General features: G+C 52.4%; 1 protein-coding gene across 1 annotated transcript in view; it reads left to right on the top strand.

Annotated features, from left to right (window-relative positions):
* uba2 (ubiquitin-like modifier activating enzyme 2) overlaps positions 1-22,934 on the top strand; it is a 53,443-nt gene that overhangs the window by 23,825 nt on the left and 6,684 nt on the right. The window contains exons 10-16 of the mRNA XM_070896874.1: positions 3,114-3,277; positions 7,675-7,768; positions 10,137-10,249; positions 14,033-14,188; positions 20,753-20,849; positions 21,623-21,728; positions 22,223-22,359. Of these exons, the coding sequence (XP_070752975.1) occupies positions 3,114-3,277; positions 7,675-7,768; positions 10,137-10,249; positions 14,033-14,188; positions 20,753-20,849; positions 21,623-21,728; positions 22,223-22,359 (867 nt within the window). The remainder of the gene's footprint in view (positions 1-3,113; positions 3,278-7,674; positions 7,769-10,136; positions 10,250-14,032; positions 14,189-20,752; positions 20,850-21,622; positions 21,729-22,222; positions 22,360-22,934) is intronic.

The raw sequence follows: 22,934 nt of genomic DNA, 5'->3' as shown, positions 1-22,934 counted from the left end.
TTGTGTGGAGGCGAAGATGTTGGTAGGGTTCTTAACGAATACTTTGCATCTGTTTTCACAAAGGAAAGAAGTAATGCAGATACTGCTATCAAAGAGGAGTGTGATATTCTGGATGAAATAAATATAGTGAGAGGAAGTATTAAGGGTTTAGCAGCTTTGAAAGTAGATAAGTCCCCAGGCCCGGATGAAATGCACACCAGGCTGTTGAGCGAAGTAAAAGAGGAAATAGCAGAGGCCTTGATCATCATTTTCCAGTCCTCTTTGGATATGGGCATGGTGCCGGAGGATTGGAGGACTGCTAATGTAGTACCCTTGTTTAAGGAGGGAGAAAGGGATAGGCCGAGTAATTACAGGCCTGTCAGCCTAACCTCAGTGGTGAGAAAATTATTGGAAAAAATCCTGAAAGACAGGATAAATCTATATTTGAAAAGGCAAGGATTAATTAGGGACAGTCAGCATGGATTTATTAAGGGAAGATCGTGTTTGACTAACCTGATTGAATTTTTTGAGGAGGTAACCAAGAAGATTAATAAGGGTAGCGCGTACGATGTAGTATATATGGACTTTAGCAACGCTTTTGATAAGGTCCCACATGGTAGACTGGTAATGAAGTTTAAAGCCCATGGGATGAAGGGCAAAGTGGCAAGTTGGATCTAACATTGGCTTGGAGGTAGGAAGCAAAGGGTAATGATTGATGGATGTTTTTGTGACTGGAAGGATGTTTCCAGTGGGGTTCCGCAGGGCTCAGTACTGGATCCTTTGCTTTTTGTGGTATATATCAACGATTTAGATTTGAATATAGGGAGTATGATTAAAATGTTTGCAGACGACACTAAAATTGGCTGTGTGGTTGATGATGAAGAGGAAAGTCATGGGCTGCAGGAGGATATCAATCTGCTGGTCAGGTGGGCAGAGCAGGGGCAAATGGAATTTAATTCAGAGAAGTGTGAGGTGATGCACTTGGGGAGGGCTAATAAGGAAAGGGTATACACATTAAGCAGTAGGCCACGTAATAGTGTAGATAAACAAAGGGACCTTGGAGTGCTTGTCCACAGATCCTTGAAAGTAGCAGGCCAGGTGGTTAAGGTGGTTAAGAAGGCATACGGAATGCTTGCCTTTATTGGCCGAGGCATAGAATATAAAAGCAGGGAGGTTATGCTTAAATTGTATAATACATTGGTTAGGCCACAGCTGGAGTACTGCGTGCAGTTCTGGTCACCGTATTACAGAAAGGGAGTGATTGCACTAGAGTGGGTGCAGAGGAGATTTACTAGGATGCTGCCTGGAATGGAGAATCTTAGTTATGAGGACAGATTGGATAGGCTGGGTTTGTTCTCATTGGAACAGAGGGGGTTGAGAGGAGACCTCATTGAGGTGTACAAAATATTGAGGGGCCTGAACATAGTGGATAGTAAGGGTCTATTTCCATTGGTGGAGAGGTCTATTATGAGGGGGTATAGTTTTAAGGTGGTTGGTGGAAGGTTTAGAGGGGATTTGAGGGGGGGTGGGGCTTCTTTACATAGAGGGTTGTGGGGATCTGGAACTCGCTGCCTGGAAGAGTGGTGGATGCAGAAACCCTCACCACTTTTAAGAGATGGTTGGATGGGCACTTAAAGTGCAGTAACCTGCAGGGTTACAGACCTAGAGCTGGTAATTGGGATTAGACTGGATGACCTTTTGTTGGGCGGAGCAGATATAATGATAAGTACAGAGGGAATAGAATACGGCCAGGGTGATCTCCTGGACTAGTTTCGATTGCATGGGTCGGCGAGGAATTTTCCCAGATTTTTTTCTCCCTAAATTGGCCTGGGTTTTTAGCTGGTTTTTGCCTCTCCCAATGGATCACATGGCTCCGGTTGGGGTGGAGTGTTTCAGTGTGGGGGGTGTCGCAGTTGTGTGGGGCGGACTGGTTGGGCTGGGTGCTCTTTGCCTTTCCGTCACTGTTCATGGGTTTGTATGTGACCTTTAGGGCTGCTGACCGAGGGCCGTGCGGCTCTTTGTCAGCCGGAATGGCCGCCTTCTACGCTGTTTCTAAACCGAATCAATGCCGAGATTATTGTCATGTGATCTTTACGTGTCACACACTGCTGCACCAGTAGATGGCGATGTCGCACCATGTTCTCCCCATTCTCACTGGAATATGGGTGTCGTTTATGCAAAAGATAGCAGTTTTGCCTGGTTATAAACATCATTCCTTAACAGAATACTAACAGTTGAAGCCTAGAGTGTTGTCTCTAAACTATAATTCTTGCACAAACCTTTGGTTCTTCTTGAATTCCATCAACCTGAAGCCTGCTTACTGAGCATTTCCCTGTGGAATCCTAACGAGGCAACCTGAACCATGTGTTAATCTCTATCATACAGAATACATTCTCGTAATGCAAAAATATTAGCACTGACTTCTGTATTATACAGCACGGAAGGAAGCCATTTCATCCCATCGTGTCCGCGCCGGCTGATCAAGAGCTATCCAGCCTAATCCCACTTTCCAGCTGTCGGTCCGTAGCCCTGTAGGTTACGGCACTTCAGGTGCACATCCAAGTATTTTTTAAATGTGGTGAGGGTTTCTGCCTCTACCACCCTTTCAGGCAGTGAGTTCCAGACCCCCACCACCCTCTGGGTGAAGAAATTACCCCTTATATTTCCTCTAAACCTCCTCCCAATTACTTGAAATCTATGCCCCCTCTGCTAAAGGAAATAGGTCCTTCTTATCCACTCTATCCAGGCCCCTCATAATTTTATACACCTCAATCAGGTCTCCCCTCAGCCTCCTCTGTCCAAAGAAAACAGACCCAGCATCTCCAATCTTTCCTCATAGCCAAAATTATCCAATCCAGGCAACATCCTTGTAAATCTACTCTGTACCCTCTCTAGTGCAATCATATCTTTCCTGTAATGTGGTGCACACAGTACTCCAGCTGCGGCCTAACCAGTGTTTTATACAGTTCAAGCATAACCTCCTTGCTCTTGTATTCCATGCCTCGACTAATATTTCTCCTATAACTTTATCCACCATCCTGCACTGTGGAGTGGGCTTTAACCCTGAAGATTAACTGCGCAATACTTTTCCTCTGCCCTGCAGCCGTTGTGAATATATTGTTCTTATTGTTTAGAGACCAGCACGACGCTGCCGCAAACAGGCACCTCTCAGGCTGGCCTGAAGGACCAGCAAGTCCTGGATGTGAAGAGCTACGCACACCTGTTTGCTCAGAGTGTTGATCACCTCAAAGCCCGATTGGCTGAGAAAGGCGACGGAGGGGAGCTGGTCTGGGACAAGGTGAGGCTGGGCACCTTTTAATATTGCTTGTTTCCTAAGTTTAAAAAAAGTTGATATTGTTTAGACTGCACTCAGGGATCGACATTAATTAGAGGGAGTATTGAGTCAGGTTACGGAATTAGGATCTGGGTTAAAATTCAGCCCAGACTAAGAAAGACTTGCATTTATATTGCGCCTTTCACAACCTCAGGAAGTCCCAACGCGCTTCACAGGCCGTTACTTGTAATATAGGAAGCGAGGCAGCCAATTTGCGCACAACAATCTCCCACAAGTAGCACTGTGATAATGAGCGGATAATCTGTTTTCGTGGTTGAAAGATAAATATTGGCCAGAATGCCGGGGAGAGCTTCCCTACTCCTCTTCCAAATAGTGCCATGGGATCTTTTACGTCCAACTGAGATGGCAGACGAGCTCTCATTTTAACGTCTCATCCGACAGTGCAGTACTCCCTCAGTATTGCCCCTCCGACACTGCAGCACTCCCTCAGTACTGCCCCTCTGACAGTGCAGCACTCCTTCAGTACCAGCTCTCCGACAGTGCAGCACTCCCACAGTACTGCCCCTCCGACAGAGCAGTACTCCCTCAGTATTGCCCCTCCGACAGTGCAACACTCCCTCAGTACTGCCCCTCCGACAGAGCAGTACTCCCTCAGTACTGCCCCTCCAACACTGCAGCGCTCCCTCAGTACTGCCCCTCCGACAGTGCAGTGCTCCCTCAGTACTGCCCCTCCGACAGTGCAGTGCTCCCTCAGTACTGCCCCTCCGACAGTGCGGCACTCCCTTAGTACAGCCCCTCCGACAGTGCAGCGCTCCCACAGTACTGCCCCTCCAACAGTGCAGCACTCCTTCAGTACTGCCCCTCCGACAGTGCAGTGCTCCCTCAGTACTACCCCTCCGACAGTGCGGCGCTCCCTCAGTACTGCCCCTCCGACAGTGCGGCACTCCCTTAGTACAGCCCCTCCGACAGTGCAGCGCTCCCACAGTACTGCCCCTCCAACAGTGCAGCACTCCCTCAGTACTGCCCCTCTGACAGTGAGGCACTCCCTCAGTACTGCCCCTCCGACAGTGAGGCACTCCCTCAGTACTGCCCCTCCGACAGTGCAGTGCTCCCTCAGTACTACCCCTCCGACAGTGCGGCGCTCCCTCAGTACTGCCCCTCCGACAGTGCAGTGCTCCCTCAGTACTACCCCTCCGACAGTCCGGCGCTCCCTCAGTACTGCCCCTCCGACAGTGCGGCACTCCCTTAGTACAGCCCCTCCGACAGTGCAGCGCTCCCACAGTACTGCCCCTCCAACAGTGCAGCACTCCCTCAGTACTGCCCCTCCGACAGTGTAGTGCTCCCTCAGTACTACCCCTCCGACAGTGCGGCGCTCCCTCAGTACTGCCCCTCCGACAGTGCGGCACTCCCTTAGTACAGCCCCTCCGACAGTGCAGCGCTCCCACAGTACTGCCCCTCCAACAGTGCAGCACTCCCTCAGTACTGCCCCTCTGACAGTGAGGCATTCCCTCAGTACTGCCCCTCCGACAGTGAGGCACTCCCTCAGTACTGCCCCTCCAACAGTGCAGCACTCCCTCAGTACTGCCCCTCCGACAGTGCAGCACTCCCTCAGTACTGCCTCTCCGACAGTGCAGCGCTCCCTCAGTACCACACTGGAATGTCAGCCTAGGTTATGTGCTCATGGGGCGAAAGCTTCTTCTGGAATGAGTCGGAGAATGTTTACATATTCCACAATCACTCTGGTAAAAGTGCCAGTGGAAAGGGAATGCGGGCCGGCGATTGGATTGGGAGCGCGGGGTAATGAAATCATCCCTACCATTGCCTGTGGCCACAGTTCAACCCCGGGACAGCCCAGAGACGGTCTTTTGACACCACACTGAGAAGGACAAAGGGCGCTTTGTCCATCTTTATTCATTGGCAGCAGATTACGCTGTTTTTAATTTGTTCTCGGGTTGTGGCGACACTGGCTTGGTGCCGGTGATGGGCTGCCTCTGCAAGGATCATTGCTCGGGAGGTTCTGAGCGCTTTCAGCATCAACCACGCAGTATGTAACTGGGACCAGTTGCTAGGGGTGGCAGGCTCCCTTTCTTGAAGGACATTAGTGCGTTTTTAAGTGTCAGCCGTGGCTCAGTGGATAGCACTCTCGTCTCTTGAATCAGAAGATCGTGTGTTCAATTCCCGACACTTGAGCACATAAATCTAGGCTGACACTCCAATGCAGCACTGAGGGAGTGCTACACTGTCAGAGGTGCCGTCTTTCGGGTGAGACGTTAAACCGAGGGCCGGTTTGCTCTCGTGTGGATGTAAAAGATCCCATGGCACCACTTTGAAGAGGAGCAGGTGAGTTGACCCTGGTCTCCTGGCTAACATTTGTCACATTGCAAATTGGCGGCCACGTTTCCTACATTACAACAGTGACCACATTTTAAAAGTATTTCATTGGCTGCAACACGCTTTGGGATGTCTGGTGGTTGTGAAAGGCGCTGTAGAAATGGAAGGTTTTTTTTACAACAATGCGGCCGCTTCTGTGGTCATTCTTCACAACTCTGTGTTGCCAATCCAGTTCCATAACCCACACGTTATTGTAGCCGTTCACAGGTTTGCAGGTTGTGAGCAGAAATTGTGGCAAGAAGGCTCTATTTTGAAGGAAAGGAGGGCACCGACCTATCACTGAGCAGCCTGCAAGGGAGCTGGGTTCCCCAGCAGGCAGAGCTCCGTCAAACCCCCACACCACGGGACACTGATCACCACTCCGGGCATTTATACACTGCCTTGAACCCCCACACCACGGGACACTGATCACCACTCCCGGCATTTATACACTGCCTGAACCCCCACACCACAGGACACTGATCACCACTCCCGGCATTTATACACTGCCTTGAACCCCCACACCACGGGACACTGATCACCACTCCCGGCATTTATACACTGCCTTGAACCCCCACACCACGGGACACTGATCACCACTCCCGGCATTTATACACTGCCTGAACCTCCACACCCCGGGACACTGATCACCACTCCCGGCATTTATACACTGCCTGAACCCCCACACCACGGGACACTGATCACCACTCCCGGCATTTATACAGTGCCTGAACCCCCATACCCCGGGACACTGGTCTTGGTGTTTGATAGGAGACGGGGTTTAAAGCTCAGGTCGGACAGGATGCTGAATGCAAACCGTTTGGTTTAACCAGAGGGAGGATGGAGCTTATTTTTGTGTGGGGGCCAAAGACGATGGCTTCAGTCTTCCTGATGTTGAGCGGTAGGAAGTTAGGTCTCATCCAGGGATTTGCCGAGTGTACAAACGGTCTGACAGCACAGAGACAGGTGAGGGACCGACAGACGTAGATTGAGAGCTAGAGCTTCGTATTAGCAGTGTGTACATGTAGAAGCTGCTGCCATGTTTGTGGATAGTGTGGACAAGGGGCAATATGGGCATGATGGGCCGAATGGCTGGCTTCTCTGCTGTAAGGTTCTGTGGGACACAGCGATTGAGACACAGGATTCAGGTTATATTGCGGTTTGTGAGATCATCAGGTTGACAGTCTCTTGAGCAAGCTGAGAGAGGACCTCATGGTGTAAAGGCAGTGCTGGGGTTATTGAGTCTCTGAGAGGGGAGGGAGTGCTCCTGGGTAGATCCAAGATTGTGCTTCTCGGAAGAGCAAGAAATCAGGAGTCATAGGGAGACCGCTGTACAATCCACAAACGTGATCGAGCCTTGTAAAATATTTGTGACAACACTTTGCATTTGTATAGCGCCTTTAACGTGGTTGGGCTTCACAGGGGTGATTATCAAACAAAATTTGACACCGAACCACATGAGATATTGGGACAGGTGACCAAAAGCTTGGTCACGGTAGGTTTTTAAGGAGCGAGGAAGATAGAGAGGTAGGAAGGTGGACAGGTTTAGGGAGGGAATTCCAGAGCTTGGGGCCCAGGCAGCTGAAGGCACGGCCACCAATTGTGGAGCGATGGAAATCGGGGATATGCAAGAGTCCAGAATTGAGGAGCGCAGAGATCTCGTGGGGTTGTGGGGCTGGAGGAAGTTACAGAGACGAGATGGGGCGAGGCCATGGAGGGATTTGAAAACGAGGGTGATAATTTTAAAATTGAGGTGTTGCTGGACTGGGAACCAGTCAGCGAGTGTAGGGACGTGATGGGTGGACGGGATGTTGCGAGCTAGGACACGGGACAGCCGAGTTTTCGAGGAGCTCAAGTTTACGGAGGATGCAAGGTGGGAGGCCGGCCAGGAGAGCGTTGGAATAGTCAAATCTGGAGGTAACAAAGGAATGGATGAGAGATGGTGTTACGTATATTTTATTTTACACACTCGTGCACACATTCTTTCAGAGACAGATTAAATTTGTTTCCCTCATTGATTGCGTTGACAGGATGATACCCCCGCCATGAACTTTGTGACTGCAGCTGCCAACCTGCGGATGCACATCTTCAGCATGAACATGAAGAGCAAGTTTGATGTGAAATGTAAGCTTTGCTACAACTGTACAGGGTTTTGCTGAGGCCACACCTGGAGTACTGCACACAGTTTCAGTCTCCATATCTGAGGAAGGACATACTTGCCTTACAGGCGGTGCGACGAAGGCTCACTCGATTGATTCCTGATATGAGAGGCATGTTCTGTGAGGAGATATTGCGTAGGATGGATCTATACTCTCTGGAGTTTAGAAGAATGAGAGGTGATTCTGAGGGGTTTGACGGTAGATGCGGGGAGGTTGTTTTCCCCGGGCTGGAGAGTAGAAATGGGGGCATAGTCTCGGGATAAGGGGTCGGCCATTTAGGACTGAGATGAGGAGGAATTTCTTCACTCAGAGGGTGGTGAATCTTTGGAATTCTCTGCCCCAGAGGGCTGTGGATGTTAAATGAGTATATTCAAGACTGCGATCGATAGATTTTTCGACACTAAGGGAATCAAGGCATATGGGGATCAGGCAGGAAAGTGGAGTTGAGGTCAATGATCAGACATGATACTGAATGGTGGAGCAGGCTCGAGGGGCCATATGGCCTACTCCTGCTCCTAATTATTATGTTGTGTAAAGTTTTAATGCAGTGATACCCCAGACAGGGTTCGTTGAATCATACTCAGTACTCCTAATATGCTTTTCACTTCCAGGAGGCACTGGATAGTTATCAGCAGCGGGAACGTTGTCTGACATTTCTCCCCCTTACCTTAAACGTTGAGGTTCATTGTTGCAGCGGTTACCCTGTTCTTGAGCCCCCTTTCAGAGCACCCAGACACCTTGGCAGTGATCAGCTCATTCAGCACACACCAGGAATTAAACCTGCCACCTTCACGGTCTCGTGTGTGTCAGTACCACACCTGAGGCACAAGGAAGTCTGTGTTCATTTTGGGCCTGACCTCTATAGGGATTCTGCAACTCCCCACCCATTCATTCCTACACTCTATAGTGCCTGAACGCTCCTCTTGTGGGGGAGACCAGAACTCGGGGCCCATAAATAAAAGGCAGTGACTGATAAATCCAATAGGGAATTCAGGAGAAACTTCTTTACCCAGGGAGTGGAGAGAATGTGGAACTCGCTGCTACAGGGAGGGGTTGAGGTGAATAGCACAGATGCATTTAAGAGGAAGCTGGATAAACACGAGGAAGAAAGGAATAGAAGGATAGGGTGAGATGACGAGGAGGCTCGTGTGGAGTATAAACACCGGCACGGACCTGTTTCTGTGCTGTAAGTACTTCGTAATACTGCTGGTGGGTGAAATGTCTTTCATGTATTCAGGCATGAAAATGGCTACTCGGACCAGTTGGTTGGTGTCTATAAATCGGTGTTCGAGAAAGAGAGAGTACAAATAACCCATAAATACCAGTGTGTGTTGGCAGGTGGCAGTGTTGTGGTGTGATAAGCAAATCGCTCTTCTCATTGAAACAACAGCAAGAGGTTGGCAGTGCAGGGGCTTTAACAAGTGGAATCATTACTGTCCTTTTCACGGTGGATTCTGTATCCTTCAAGAACATAAGAAACAGGAGCAGGAGTAGGCCATGCAGCCCCTCAAGCCTGCTCCTCCGCCATTCAATAAGATCATGGCTGATCTTCGACCTTAACTCCACTTTCCCGCCCGGTCCCCACATTCCTTGGTTCCCCTCGAGGCCAACAAACTATCCATCTCAGCCTTGAATATACTCAACGATTCAGCATCCTCTGTGGTAGAGAATTCCAAAGACTCACAACCCTCTTGAGTGAAGAAATTCAGTCTTAAATTGCCGACCCCTTATCCTGAGACTGTGCCCCCTAATTTTGGACTCTCCAGCCAGGGGAAACAACCTCTCAGCATCTACCCTGCCAATGCCCCTCAGAATCCTATATGTTTCAATCTTTGACGCACTGACTGGTCGCTGCAGCTCTCATTGCTGGTGGCCAGGTCCAGAGCTGCACTGGCAGAGGCCTCGAGCCTGGGAGTTGAAGGTCGGTGTAGAGAGAGTATGAAACGGGAGCTGTGGTTCAAATTGGCCTTGGCGGTCTCGGTTAGGGAGTGGGGGGAAAATTGAGCTGTGTTCCTGCTCCTGATCGAGATCCGGTGACCCCTGTGGGAAGTGTGCGTGTGGGGTCAGCACTGGGCTCGGTTGAAACGCCCTTCTCCGTCAGCTGGGCTACTGGTGCTCAGTGCCCAGGGTCACCCGTGAAGGGGAGCCACCAGGTTGGGGTATTGGAGAATGTCTAGTGCCTGCGGAGCGAAACCCCAGGGGAGCAAACAGGTGGAATCCTCGGCTGCAAAACTCCAATACGTCGCATTGATGCACTGAATCGGCAGTGACCGAACCTTCTGTCTTCGAGTTTTAAATCAGCCTTCCCATTAATTTGCGTATCTTGCCCACAGCCATGGCAGGGAACATCATCCCAGCGATCGCCACCACGAACGCAGTGATCGCCGGCCTGATCGTGTTGGAAGGCCTGAAGATCCTCTCAGGAAATGTGGAGCAGTGCAGGACAGTAAGTGTCTGGGAACGAGTCTCGGGCGGCGGGAGAACTAGGGAGAGAAAGCCAGTTCGGCAGCTTGAGCTCCGCGCACACAGGCTTCCCTGGGCGGTGAACCTTCCCCTCGTGTTCTAGGCACCTTCATAAGTGGCGTGTGAGGGAGGCTTGAGTTTGTAACATAGTCAACTGAGCACGTTGCTCCCAATTGTGTGCCTGGGTGTGTCGGACACTGTTGAATTTATAGTTGTGATGGTGGGATTCAGCGCTGAGACCAAGGACTCCAGTGCAGTGCGGAGGGAAGTGCTACATTGTTTTATTGGGCTGTGCAGCCCTTTCAAATTTCCGCGCAGGCGGAGTTTTTGCTTTTAAAAGCTGGTGAGCCGGCTGCACGGGAGCTCGAGAGCATTGCGCAGCTGCACAACTCAAGGGGAACATTGGGGTGATGAGTTGTTGAGGTTAAACCACGCCTGCCATTTATTGCCCATCCCTGGTTGACCAGATTTTGACACAACTGAGTGTCTGGCTGGGCCTTTTCAGAGGACAGTTAGGAGTCAGCCACAGCACTTGCTGTACTTTGTCGTAAATCATTGTATGTGAAGCGTGTTGAGATGTTTGAGAGATCAGGTGCAGTATAACTTTAAAAACTTGATACCCACTGAGTTTTGCTTTAAATAATAATAAAATAGCGCCCATCTTTTTTGGTGTGGGATACATTAATCCATTAGATAATCCATTATATCTTAGTGAAATCTGGCATAGGGTGGGGGTAATGTTCCTCCTAATCTAATAAGGATAGCAGGAGGCTTGTGTGGAGCATAAGGTGCTTGAAAGTGAATAAATCCCCAGGCCCGGATGAAATGTATCCCAGGCTATTAAAAGAAACAAAAGAGACAATAGCAGAGGCTCTTGACCATCATTTTCCAATCCTCTCTGGCTAGTTATGGTGCTGGAACACTGCTAACGTACCTTTGTTTAAAAAGGAAGAAAGGAATAGACTGAGTAATTACAGGCCAGTCAGCCGAAACTCAGTGGTGGGAAAATGATTGGGAAAAGTCCTGAGGGACAGGATAAATCTTCATTTGGAAAGACATCGATTAATCAAGGACAGTCAGCATGGATTTGTTACGGGAAGGTCATGTCTGACTACAGCAATACAAAAGCAAAATACCACGGATGCTGGAGTCTGGAATAAAAACAGAAAATGCTGGAAATCTCAGCGGGTCAGGCAGCGTCTGTGGAGAGAAGCAGAGTTTCAAATCAATGACCCTTTGTCAGAACTGACTAACTTGATTGAATTTTTTGAGGAGGGTCGATGAGAGCAGTGCGTACGATGTAGTATATATGGATTTAGCAAAGTTTTTGATAAGGTCCCACATGGCAGACAGGTCACAAAAATAAAAGCCCATGGGATCCAGGGCAAATTGGATCCAAAATTGGCTCAGAGGCAGGAAGCAAAGAGTAATGGTTGAGGGGTGTTTTTGTGGCTGGAAGGATGTTTCCAGTGGCGTTCTGCAGGGCTCAGTACTGGGTCCCTTGCCTTTTGTGGTATATAACAATGGGGCCCCAGCTGTTTACACTGTACATTAATGATTTAGACGAGGGGATTAAATGTAGTATCTCCAAATTTGCGGATGACACTAAGTTGGGTGGCAGTGTGAGCTGCAAGGAGGATTCTATGAGGCTGCAGAGCGACTTGGATAGGTTAGGTGAGTGGGCAAATGCATGGCAGATGAAGTATAATGTGGATAAATGTGAGGTTATCCACTTTGGTGGTAAAAACAGAGAGACAGACTATTATCTGAATGGTGACAGATTAGGAAAAGGAGAGGTGCAACGAGACCTGGGTGTCATGGTACATCAGTCATTGAAGGTTGGCATGCAGGTACAGCAGGCGGTTAAGAAAGCAAATGGCATGTTGGCCTTCATAGCGAGGGGATTTGAGTACAAGGGCAGGGAGGTGTTGCTACAATTGTACAGGGCCTTGGTGAGGCCACACCTGGAGTATTGTGTACAGTTTTGGTCTCCTAACCTGAGGAAGGACATTCTTGCTATTGAGGGAGTGCAGCGAAGGTTCACCAGACTGATTCCCGGGATGGCGGGACTGACCTATCAAGAAAGACTGGATCAACTGGGCTTGTATTCACTGGAGTTCAGAAGAATGAGAGGGGACCTCATAGAAACGTTTAAAATTCTGACGGGGTTAGACAGGTTAGATGCAGGAAGAATGTTCCCAATGTTGGGGAAGTCCAGAACCAGGGGACACAGTCTAAGGATAAGGGGGAAGCCATTTAGGACTGAGATGAGGAGGAATTTCTTCACTCAGAGACTGGTGAAGCTGTGGAATTCTCTACCACAGAAAGTTGTTGAGGCCAATTCACTAAATATATTCAAAAAGGAGTTAGATGAAGTCCTTACTACTAGGGGGATCAAGGGGTATGGTGAGAAAGCAGGAATGGGGTACTGAAGTTGCATGTTCAGCCATGAACTCATTGAATGGCGGTGCAGGCTAGAAGGGCCGAATGGCCTGCTCCTGCACCTATTTTCTATGTTTCTATGAATGTTGGGGATATGATTAAGAAGTTTACAGATGACACTAGAATAGACTGTGTGGTTGATAATGAAGAAGAAAGCTGTAGACTGCAGGAAGATATCAATGTACCGATCAGGTGGGCAGAACAGTGGCAAATGGAATTCAATCTGGATAAGTGTGAGTTAATGCATTTGGGGAGGGCTAACAAGGAAAGGGAATACACATTAAATGGTAGGACACTGAGAAGTGTAGAGGAACAAAGGGACCTTGGAGTGTAGGTCTACAGACCCCTGAAGGTTGCAGGCCAGGTAGATAAAGCGATTGAGAAGGCATATGGAATACTTTCCTTTTATTAATCGAGGCATGAAATATAAGAGCAAGGAGGTTTTGCTTGAACTGTATAAAACACTGGTTAGGCCACAGCTGGAGTACTGTGTGCAGTTCTGGTCACCACATTACAGGAAAGATGTGATTGCATTGGAAAGGGTGCAGAGGAGATTTACAAGAATGTTGGCTGGACTGGAGAATTTTGGCTATGGGGAAAGGTGCTGGGTCTGTTTTCTTTGGAACAGAGGAGGCTGAGGGGAGACCTGATTGAGGTGTATAAAATGATGAGGGGCCTGGATAGGAAGGACCTGTTTCCCTTGGCAGAGGGGTCAACAACCAGGGGACATAGATTTAAAGTAATTGGGGGGAGGTTTAGAGGAGATAAATGGGGAAATGTCTTCACCCAGGGGGTATGATTAAGAAGTGGGGGTCTGGAACTCACTGCCTGAAAGGGTGGTAGAGGCAGAAACCCTCACCACATTTTATAAATACTTGGATGTGCACCTGAAGTGCCGTAACCTGCAGGGCTATGGACCGAGAGCTGGAAAGTGGGATTAGGCTGGGTAGCTCTTGGTCGGCCGACGCGGACATGATGGGCTGAATGGCCTCCATCCGTGCTGTAAATTTCTATGATTCTATGATAAACACCGGTAGAGACCAGTTGGGCCAGATGGCCTGTTTCTGTGCTGTAAATACTGAGTAATGTGGGTTCCCATAATATCTTTATGGGGAAAGCACCATCGGGATATCACTAAAGCCCCACAGAGCAGGAGGGGTCTCAGCACTTCTAGCTAGGTTGGGGAATTGGCAAGAGAATAAATATTTACAGAGAGAACTTAATTTTATTCTCTGGCGAATAGGTTGTGAATTTTCCAGTTTAATAACACAGGCGCCTTGTTTCGTATCAGCATTTTTTAATCATTGACTGTTTGTGTGTTTAGATCTTTTTGAACAAGCAGCCAAACCCGCGGAAGAAGTTGCTGGTTCCATGTACGCTGGACCCGCCGAACCCCAACTGCTATGTGTGCTCCATCAAGCCCGAAGTGACAGTCAAACTCAACACTCACACAGTCTCCGTGCAGCTGTTACAGGACCGGGTAAAGCCTTGTGTGTGTTATGCAAATTGGAGGGGTACCTGGCCTTGTTCCCAAAGGTGCATTTTTTTCGATTTAAAAGCCGGCTGCACGGGACCGCTGGAGTGTTGCGAAGCTTTACCGAAACATTGGTACCGTGGCTTCCTGGCAATCTCACCGCCATCCCAGCTCGCAAATGGAATATTGTGACACCTCTCCTTCCCCCCCCCCCCCCCCCCCGTTCTCTGCCCCTCCCTCCCTCCCCCGTTCTCTCCCCCTCCCCCCGTTCTCTCCCCCTCCCCCCCGTTCTCTCCCCCTCCCCCCGTTCTCTCCCCCTCCCCCCCGTTCTCTCCCCCTCCCCCCCGTTCTCTCCCCCTCCCCCCCGTTCTCTCCCCCTCCCCCCCGTTCTCTCCCCCTCCCCCCCGTTCTCTCCCCCTCCCCCCCGTTCTCTCCCCCTCCCCCCCGTTCTCTCCCCCTCCCCCCCGTTCTCTCCCCCTCCCCCCCGTTCTCTCCCCCTCCCCCCCGTTCTCTCCCCCTCCCCCCCGTTCTCTCCCCCTCCCCCCCGTTCTCTCCCCCTCCCCCCCGTTCTCTCCCCCTCCCCCCCGTTCTCTCCCCCTCCCCCCCGTTCTCTCCCCCTCCCCCCGTTCTCTCCCCTCCTCCCCCGTTCTCTCCCCCTCCCCCCGTTCTCTCCCTCCCCCCGTTCTCTCCCCCTCCCCCCGTTCTCTCCCCTCCCCCCCGTTCTCTCCCCCTCCCCCCCCGTTCTCTCCCCCTCCCCCCCGTTCTCTCCCCCTCCCCCCCGTTCTCTCCCCCTCCCCCCGTTCTCTCCCCCTCCCCCCCCGTTCTCTCCCCCTCCCCCCCGTTCTCTCCCCCTCCCCCCCGTTCTCTCCCCCTCCCCCCCCGTTCTCTCCCCCTCCCCCCCGTTCTCTCCCCCTCCCCCCCGTTCTCTCCCCCTCCCCCCCCGTTCTCTCCCCCTCCCCCCGTTCTCTCCCCCCTCCCCCCCGTTCTCTCCCCTCCCCCCGTTCTCTCCCCTCCCCCCCGTTCTCTCCCCCTCCCCCCCGTTCTCTCCCCTCCCCCCGTTCTCTCCCCCTCCCCCCGTTCTCTCCCCTCCCCCGTTCTCTCCCCCTCCCCCCGTTCTCTCCCCTCCCCCCGTTCTCTCCCCTCCCCCCCGTTCTCTCCCCCTCCCCCCCGTTCTCTCCCCCTCCCCCCCGTTTCTCTCCCCCTCCCCCCGTTCTCTCCCCCTCCCCCCCGTCCTCTCCCCCTCCCCCCCGTTCTCTCCCCCTCCCCCCGTTCTCTCCCCCTCCCCCCGTTCTCTCCCCCTCCCCCCCGTTCTCTCCCCCTCCCCCCCGTTCTCTCCCCCTCCCCCCCGTTCTCTCCCCCTCCCCCCCGTTCTCTCCCCCTCCCCCCCGTTCTCTCCCCCTCCCCCCCCGTTCTCTCCCCCTCCCCCCCCGTTCTCTCCCCCTCCCCCCCCGTTCTCTCCCCCTCCCCCTCCCGTTCTCTCCCCCTCCCCCCCGTTCTCTCCCCCTCCCCCCCGTTCTCTCCCCCTCCCCCCCGTTCTCTCCCCCTCCCCCCCGTTCTCTCCCCCTCCCCCCGTTCTCTCCCCCTCCCCCCCGTTCTCTCCCCCTCCCCCCCGTTCTCTCCCCCTCCCCCCCGTTCTCTCCCCCTCCCCCCCGTTCTCTCCCCCTCCCCCCCGTTCTCTCCCCCTCCCCCCGTTCTCTCCCCCTCCCCCCCGTTCTCTCCCCCTCCCCCCCGTTCTCTCCCCCTCCCCCCCGTTCTCTCCCCCTCCCCCCCGTTCTCTCCCCCTCCCCCCCGTTCTCTCCCCCTCCCCCCCGTTCTCTCCCCCTCCCCCCCGTTCTCTCCCCCTCCCCCCCGTTCTCTCCCCCTCCCCCCCGTTCTCTCCCCCTCCCCCCCGTTCTCTCCCCCTCCCCCCCGTTCTCTCCCCCTCCCCCCCGTTCTCTCCCCCTCCCCCCCCGTTCTCTCCCCCTCCCCCCCCGTTCTCTCCCCCTCCCCCCCCGTTCTCTCCCCCTCCCCCCCCGTTCTCTCCCCCTCCCCCCCCGTTCTCTCCCCCTCCCCCCCCGTTCTCTCCCCCTCCCCCCCCCTCTCCCCCTCCCCCCCCGTTCTCTCCCCCTCCCCCCCCGTTCTCTCCCCCTCCCCCCCCCGTTCTCTCCCCCTCCCCCCCGTTCTCTCCCCCTCCCCCCCGTTCTCTCCCCTTCTCTCCCCCTCCCCCCCGTTCTCTCCGCCCCTCCCCCCCGTTCTCTCCGCCCCTCCCCCCCGTTCTCTCCGCCCCTCCCCCCCGTTCTCTCCGCCCTTCCCCCCCGTTCTCGCCGCCCCTTCCCCCCCGTTCTCTCTCCCTCCCCCCCCCCCGTTCTCTCCTTCCCTCCCCACCCCCCCCTCGTTCCCAAGTTAACCCCTCTTCTCGTCGCCCCCCTCCTCATCTCGTCGTCCCCCCCCACTCCTCTTGTTCCGCCGACTCTCGTTCCCCCCCCCCCCTCCCATCTCCCTCTTTTCCTATTCTCACCGTCCCTTCACCCTCCCCTCACTCCCTCACTGTGAGCAGTTCCGGCACCGCACCTTAGGGAGGATATATTGGCCTTGGAAAGTGCGCAGTGCAGATTTAGCCGAACGTTACCAGGGCATCCAAATGTTAGATTATGAGGAGAGCTTATATTGTCTGGAATATAGAAGGTTTAGGGGTGATCTGATTGAGGGTTTTAGTATTTGGAAAGAAATGGATAGGGTAGACAGAGAGAATTTTTTTCCGCTGTTGGGGGACATAACCTTAAAATCAGGGCCAGGCCGTTCAGGAGAGAAGTCAGGAAACACTTCCTCACACACAGGGTGGTAGCAGTGTGGAGCTCCCACAGAAAGCAGTCGATGCTCGCTCAATTAATCATTTTAAGTCTGAGAGCAATAAAATATTGCTCGACACGGGTATAAAAGGATATGGAGCCATGGTAACATAGAAACATAGAAAATAGGTGCAGGAGTAGGCCATTCGGCCCTTCTAGCCTGCACCGCCATTCAATGAGCTCATGGCTGAACATTCAACTTCAGTACCCCATTCCTGCTTTCTCGCCATGCCCCTTGATCCCCCTAGCAGTAAGGACCTCATCTAACTCCTTTTTGAATATATTTAGTGAATTGGCCTCAACAACTTTCTGTGGTAGAGAATTCCACAGGTTCACCACTCTCTGGGTGAAGAAGTTCCTCCGCATCTCGGTCCTAAATGGCTTACCCCTTATCCTTAGACTGTGACCCCTGGTTCTGGACTTCCCCAACATTGGGAACATTCTTCCTGCATCTAACCTGTCTAACCCCGTCAGAATTTTATATGTTTCTATGAGGTCCCCTCTCATTCTTCTGAACTCCAGTGAATACAAGCCCAGTTGATCCAGTCTTTCTTGATAGGTCAGTCCCGCCATCCCGGGAATCAGTCTGGTGAACCTTCGCTGCACTCCCTCAATAGCAAGAATGTCCTTCCTCAGGTTAGGAGACCAAAACTGTACACAATACTCCAGGTGTGGCCTCACCAATGCCCTGTACAACTGTAGCAACACCTCCCTGCCACTGTACTCAAATCCCCTTGCTATGAAGGCCAACATGCCATTTGCTTTCTTAACCGCCTGCTGCACCTGCATGCCAACCTTCAATGACTGATGTACCATGACACCCAGGTCTCTTTGCATCTCCCCTTTTCCTAATCTGTCACCATTCAGATAATAGTCTGTCTCTCTGTTTTTACCACCAAAGTGGATAACCTCACATTTATCCACATTATACTTCATCTGCCATGCATTTGCCCACTCACCTAACCTATCCAAGTCGCTCTGCAGCCTCACAGCATCCTCCTCGCAGCTCACACTGCCACCCAACTTAGTGTCATCCGCAAATTTGGAGATACTACATTTAATCCCCTCATCTAAATCATTAATGTACAGTGTAAACAGCTGGGGCCCCAGCACAGAACCTTGCGGTACCCCACTAGTCACTGCCTGCCATTCTGAAAAGTACCCATTTACTCCTACTCTTTGCTTCCTGTCTGACAACCAGTTCTCAATCCATGTCAGTACACTACCCCCAATCCCATGTGCTCTAACTTTGCACATCAATCTCTTGTGTGGGACCTTGTCGAACGCCTTCTGAAAGTCCAAATATACCACATCAACTGGTTCTCCCTTATCCACTCTACTGGAAACATCCTCAAAAAATTCCAGAAGATTTGTCAAGCATGATTTCCCTTTCACAAATCCATGCTGACTTGGACCTATCATGTCACCTCTTTCCAAATGCACTGCTATGACATCCTTAATAATTGATTCCATCATTTTACCCACTACCGATGTCAGGCTGACCGGTCTATAATTCCCTGTTTTCTCTCTCCCTCCTTTTTTAAAAAGTGGGGTTACATTGGCTACCCTCCACTCCATAGGAACTGATCCAGAGTCAATGGAATGTTGGAAAATGACTGTCAACGCATCCACTATTTCCAAGGCCACCTCCTTAAGTACTCTGGGATGCAGTCCATCAGGCCCTGGGGATTTATCGGCCTTCAATCCCATCAATTTCCCCAACACAATTTCCCGGCTAATAAGGATTTCCCTCAGTTCCTCCTCCTTACTAGACCCCCCGACCCCTTTTATAACCGGAAGGTTGTTCGTGTCCTCCTTCGTGAATACCGAACCAAAGTACTTGTTCAATTGGTCCGCCATTTCTTTGTTCCCCGTTATGACTTCCCCTGATTCTGACTGCAGGGGACCTACATTTGTCTTTACTAACCTTTTTCTCTTTACATATCTATAGAAACTTTTGCAATCCGTCTTAATGTTCCCTGCAAGCTTCTTCTCATACTCCATTTTCCCTGCCCTAATCAAACCCTTTGTCCTCCTCTGCTGAGTTCTAAATTTCTCCCAGTCCCCAGGTTCGCTGCTATTTCTGGCCAATTTGTATGCCACTTCCTTGGCTTTAATACTATCCCTGATTTCCCTTGATAGCCACGGTTGAGCCACCTTCCCTTTTTTATTTCTATGCCAGACAGGAATGTACAATTGTTGTAGTTCATCCATGCGGTCTCTAAATGTCTGCCATTGCCCATCCACAGTCAACCCCTTAAGTATCATTCGCCAATCCATCTCAGCCAATTCACGCCTCATACCTTCAAAGTTAGCCTTCTTGAAGTTCTGGACCATGGTCTCTGAATTAACTGTTTCATTCTCCATCCTAATGCAGAATTCCACCATATTATGGTCACTCTTCCCCAAGGGGCCTCGCACAACGAGATTGCTAATTAATCCTTTCTCATTACATAACACCCAGTCTAAGATGGCCTCCCCCCTAGTTGGTTCCTCGACATATTGGTCTAAAAAACCATCCCTTATGCACTCCAGAAAATCCTCCTCCACCGTATTGCTTCCAGTTTGGTTAGCCCAATCTATGTGCATATTAAAGTCACCCATTATAACTGCTGCACCTTTATTGCACGCACCCCTAATTTCCTGTTTGATGCCCTCCCCAACATCACTACTACTGTTTGGAGGTCTGTACACAACTCCCACTAACGTTTTTTGCCCTTTGGTGTTCTGCAGCTCTACCCATATAGATTCCACATCATCCAAGCTAATGTCCTTCCTAACTATTGCCTTAATCTCCTCCTTAACCAGCAATGCTACCCCACCTCCTTTTCCTTTTATTCTATCCTTCCTGAATGTTGAATACGCCTGGATGTTGAGTTCCCAGCCCTGCTCATCCTGGAGCCACGTCTCCGTAATCCCAATCACATCATGGTGCGTGGATGGAGTTAGGATACAGAACAGCCAGGATCTCATTGAGTGGAACAGGCTCGAGGAGCTGAACGGCCTCCTCCTGTTCCTGTGTAACAGGCTCGAGGGACTGAATGGGCCTCCTGTTCCTGTGTAACAGGCTCGAGGGACTGAATGGGCCTCCTGTTCCTGTGTAAGAGGCTCGAGGGGCTGAACGGCCTCCTCCTGTTCCTGTGTAAGAGGCTCGAGGGGCTGAACGGCCTCCTCCTGTTCCTGTGTAAGAGGCTCGAGGGGCTGAACGGCCTCCTCCTGTTCCTGTGTAACAGGCTCGAGGGACTGAATGGGCCTCCTCCTGTTCCTGTGTAACAGGCTCGAGGGGTTGAACGGCCTCCTCCTGTTCCTGTGTAAGAGGCTCGAGGGGCTGAACGGCCTCCTCCTGTTCCTGTGTAAGAGGCTCGAGGGGCTGAATGGCCTCCTCCTGTTCCTGTGTAAGAGGCTCGAGGGGCTGAACGGCCTCCTCCTGTTCCTGTGTAAGAGGCTCGAGGGGCTGAACGGCCTCCTCCTGTTCTCCTTCACCCAACTTGGATAACATCTCTGAGCCATTATGGGAGGGCCTTATGTTAAAGAGGGAGCCTCACAGTCAAGTGCCCCTTTAAACAAACCGGCCTTGCCTATTGACATTAAAGTGTAGGTTCGAGGCTCCTCGGTGCTTGTTGTTGGATCATTTCACCCAGTTTTAAGTTGACCGTGTCCAGGTTATTTAATGTAAAACGCTGGTTCTGTGATCATTAATTCGCTTCTGGCATTCAGAATCGCTGCCCTGTTTTTGTTCCAGATTTTGAAGGATAAGTTTGGAATGGTGGCTCCGGATGTGCAGATAGAAGATGGCAAGGGAACTATCCTCATCTCCTCGGAGGAGGGAGAAACAGAAGGTACCGTGCAGTTTTATTTAAATCTTTTATTTCCAGCCCTCTTCCCACACTTTTCACTCACCTGGCGGTGGGTCTCATTCTCGCCTCTGAGCCGGGACACTGGGGAGACCACCCCCCCCCACTCTTCCTTGAATCGAGCCTTGGAATCTTTTACATCCACCTGACGTCTCGGCTTAACGTCTCATCCAAAAGGTGTCACCTCTGACAGTGCAGCACAATCTTCCCTCCAAATCTTTTGGCATGGGGTGGGAACGTGGACCCTTTAACGGGCTGCGTGGCCCCTTTAACGGGCTGCGGACACCATTCAAACTTCCATGCAAGTACCTTTTTGTTTTTGCATTATGAAGCCAGCAAGTGGGCTACCCGGGCCTTCGAGACCCCTGTGCAGTTGCGCAGCTTAACAGAGACATTGGTGCAGTGCTCCCCTCAGCACTGCACTGGGAGGGCCAGCCTGGATTTTGTACTGGAGTCTCTAGAGTGGGACTTGAACCCACAACCTTCTGACTGAGGCAAGTGGGTGACCCACTGAGCCACGGCTGACTTGATGGGCCAGTGGTGTGTTTCTGTGCTGCAACGCTGCCCTTCTTGCCGCCCTTGCCCAGCGCCCTCGCGTTCCAGCGGGATTCAGTGGGTGGATGATGAAAAGTGGGGAGCCCTTGGCTGATCTTCCAATCACTAGCCCAGGGACACGGCAGCCAACCACCGGCTGAGGTGAGTTAACTTGGCGAAGATTTTGTACTTAACGTATATTTTATTATCTCCCCCCCCCCCAGCAAACAACGGCAGGAACCTGTCCGAGTTTGGGATCCGCAATGGAAGCCGACTTCAAGTAGACGATTTCTTACAAGACTACACCCTGACTGTGACCCTCCTCCACAGGTGAGAAACCAGCCCTGTCACGTCAACTTTGCTGCTCTCAATGGTCTCTATAACCGATATTCCTCGACCTTGCCTCAATCTTTCTGCACTTCCCTCCCGCCCTTCTCCTGAAGGCATTGACTCTTTCCTGTGGCGAGGTTGTACGGTGGCCGGTCGCCCTCTGGTACCTCGTTCCGCTGGGCCGAGACCATGAGTGACAGCTGGCTATTCGACACCACAGCCAAATGTTGTCTCGCCCTGTCCAGAGCCTGGACTCCAGCCTTTCCAGTATTGAGGAGAGGGGTGTACACGGCTCTCGATACTGGGGCGTTGGGTTAAATGGCAGGTTCCCAGCTGGGATTAGTTTTTAAAAACTCAGTGCAGACCAGGAGCTCGGTGCATCTGCCTCGCTGCCACGCGGGCGGGGGGGATAAGGAGCGTTTATGTTTCTGAGGTTGTGCCGGATTCTGTGTGCCACTGACCAGTTTCCTGTGTGTTGTGACGGTCACTTGCAGCGAGGATCTGGAGAAGGACGTCGAGTTCGAGGTGGTCGGAGACGCCCCTGACAAAGCACCTCCAAAACCCACTGAAGAGGACGGTACGGCCATAACCAACGGCAGCGACGATGGAGCCCAACCGTCCACGTCCAAAGGTAACGCCCCCCCCCCACCACCCTTCCCTCTCACTCCCCCCCCCCCCCCCCACCACCCTTCCCTCTCACTCCCCCCCCCCCCCCCCCACCACCCTTCCCTCTCACTCCCCCCCCCCCCCCACCACCCTTCCCTCTCACTCCCCCCCACCCCACCACCCTTCCCTCTCACTCCCCCCCCCCCCCCCCCCACCACCCTTCCCTCTCACTCCCCCCCCCCCCCCCCCCCCCCCCCCCCCACCACCCTTCCCTCTCACTCCCCCCCACCCCCACCACCCTTCCCTCTCACTCCCCCCCCCCCCCCACCACCCTTCCCTCTCACTCCCCCCCCCCCCCACCACCCTTCCCTCTCACTCTCCCCCCCCCCCCCCCCACCACCCTTCCCTCTCACTCCCCCCCCCCCCCCACCACCCTTCCCTCTCACTCCCCCCCCCCCACCACCCTTCCCTCTCACTCCCCCCTCACCACCCTTCCCTCTCACTCCCCCCCCACCACCACCACCCTTCCCTCTCACTCCCCCCCCCCCCACCACCCTTCCCTCTCACTCTCCCCCCCCCCCCACCACCCTTCCCTCTCAC

The sequence above is a fragment of the Pristiophorus japonicus genome, chromosome 13 (genome assembly GCF_044704955.1).
Source record: "Pristiophorus japonicus isolate sPriJap1 chromosome 13, sPriJap1.hap1, whole genome shotgun sequence".
Lineage (NCBI taxonomy): Eukaryota > Metazoa > Chordata > Chondrichthyes > Pristiophoridae > Pristiophorus > Pristiophorus japonicus.
Note: the sequence above shows the minus strand (reverse complement) of the source record. Positions and strands in the feature narration are given on the sequence as shown.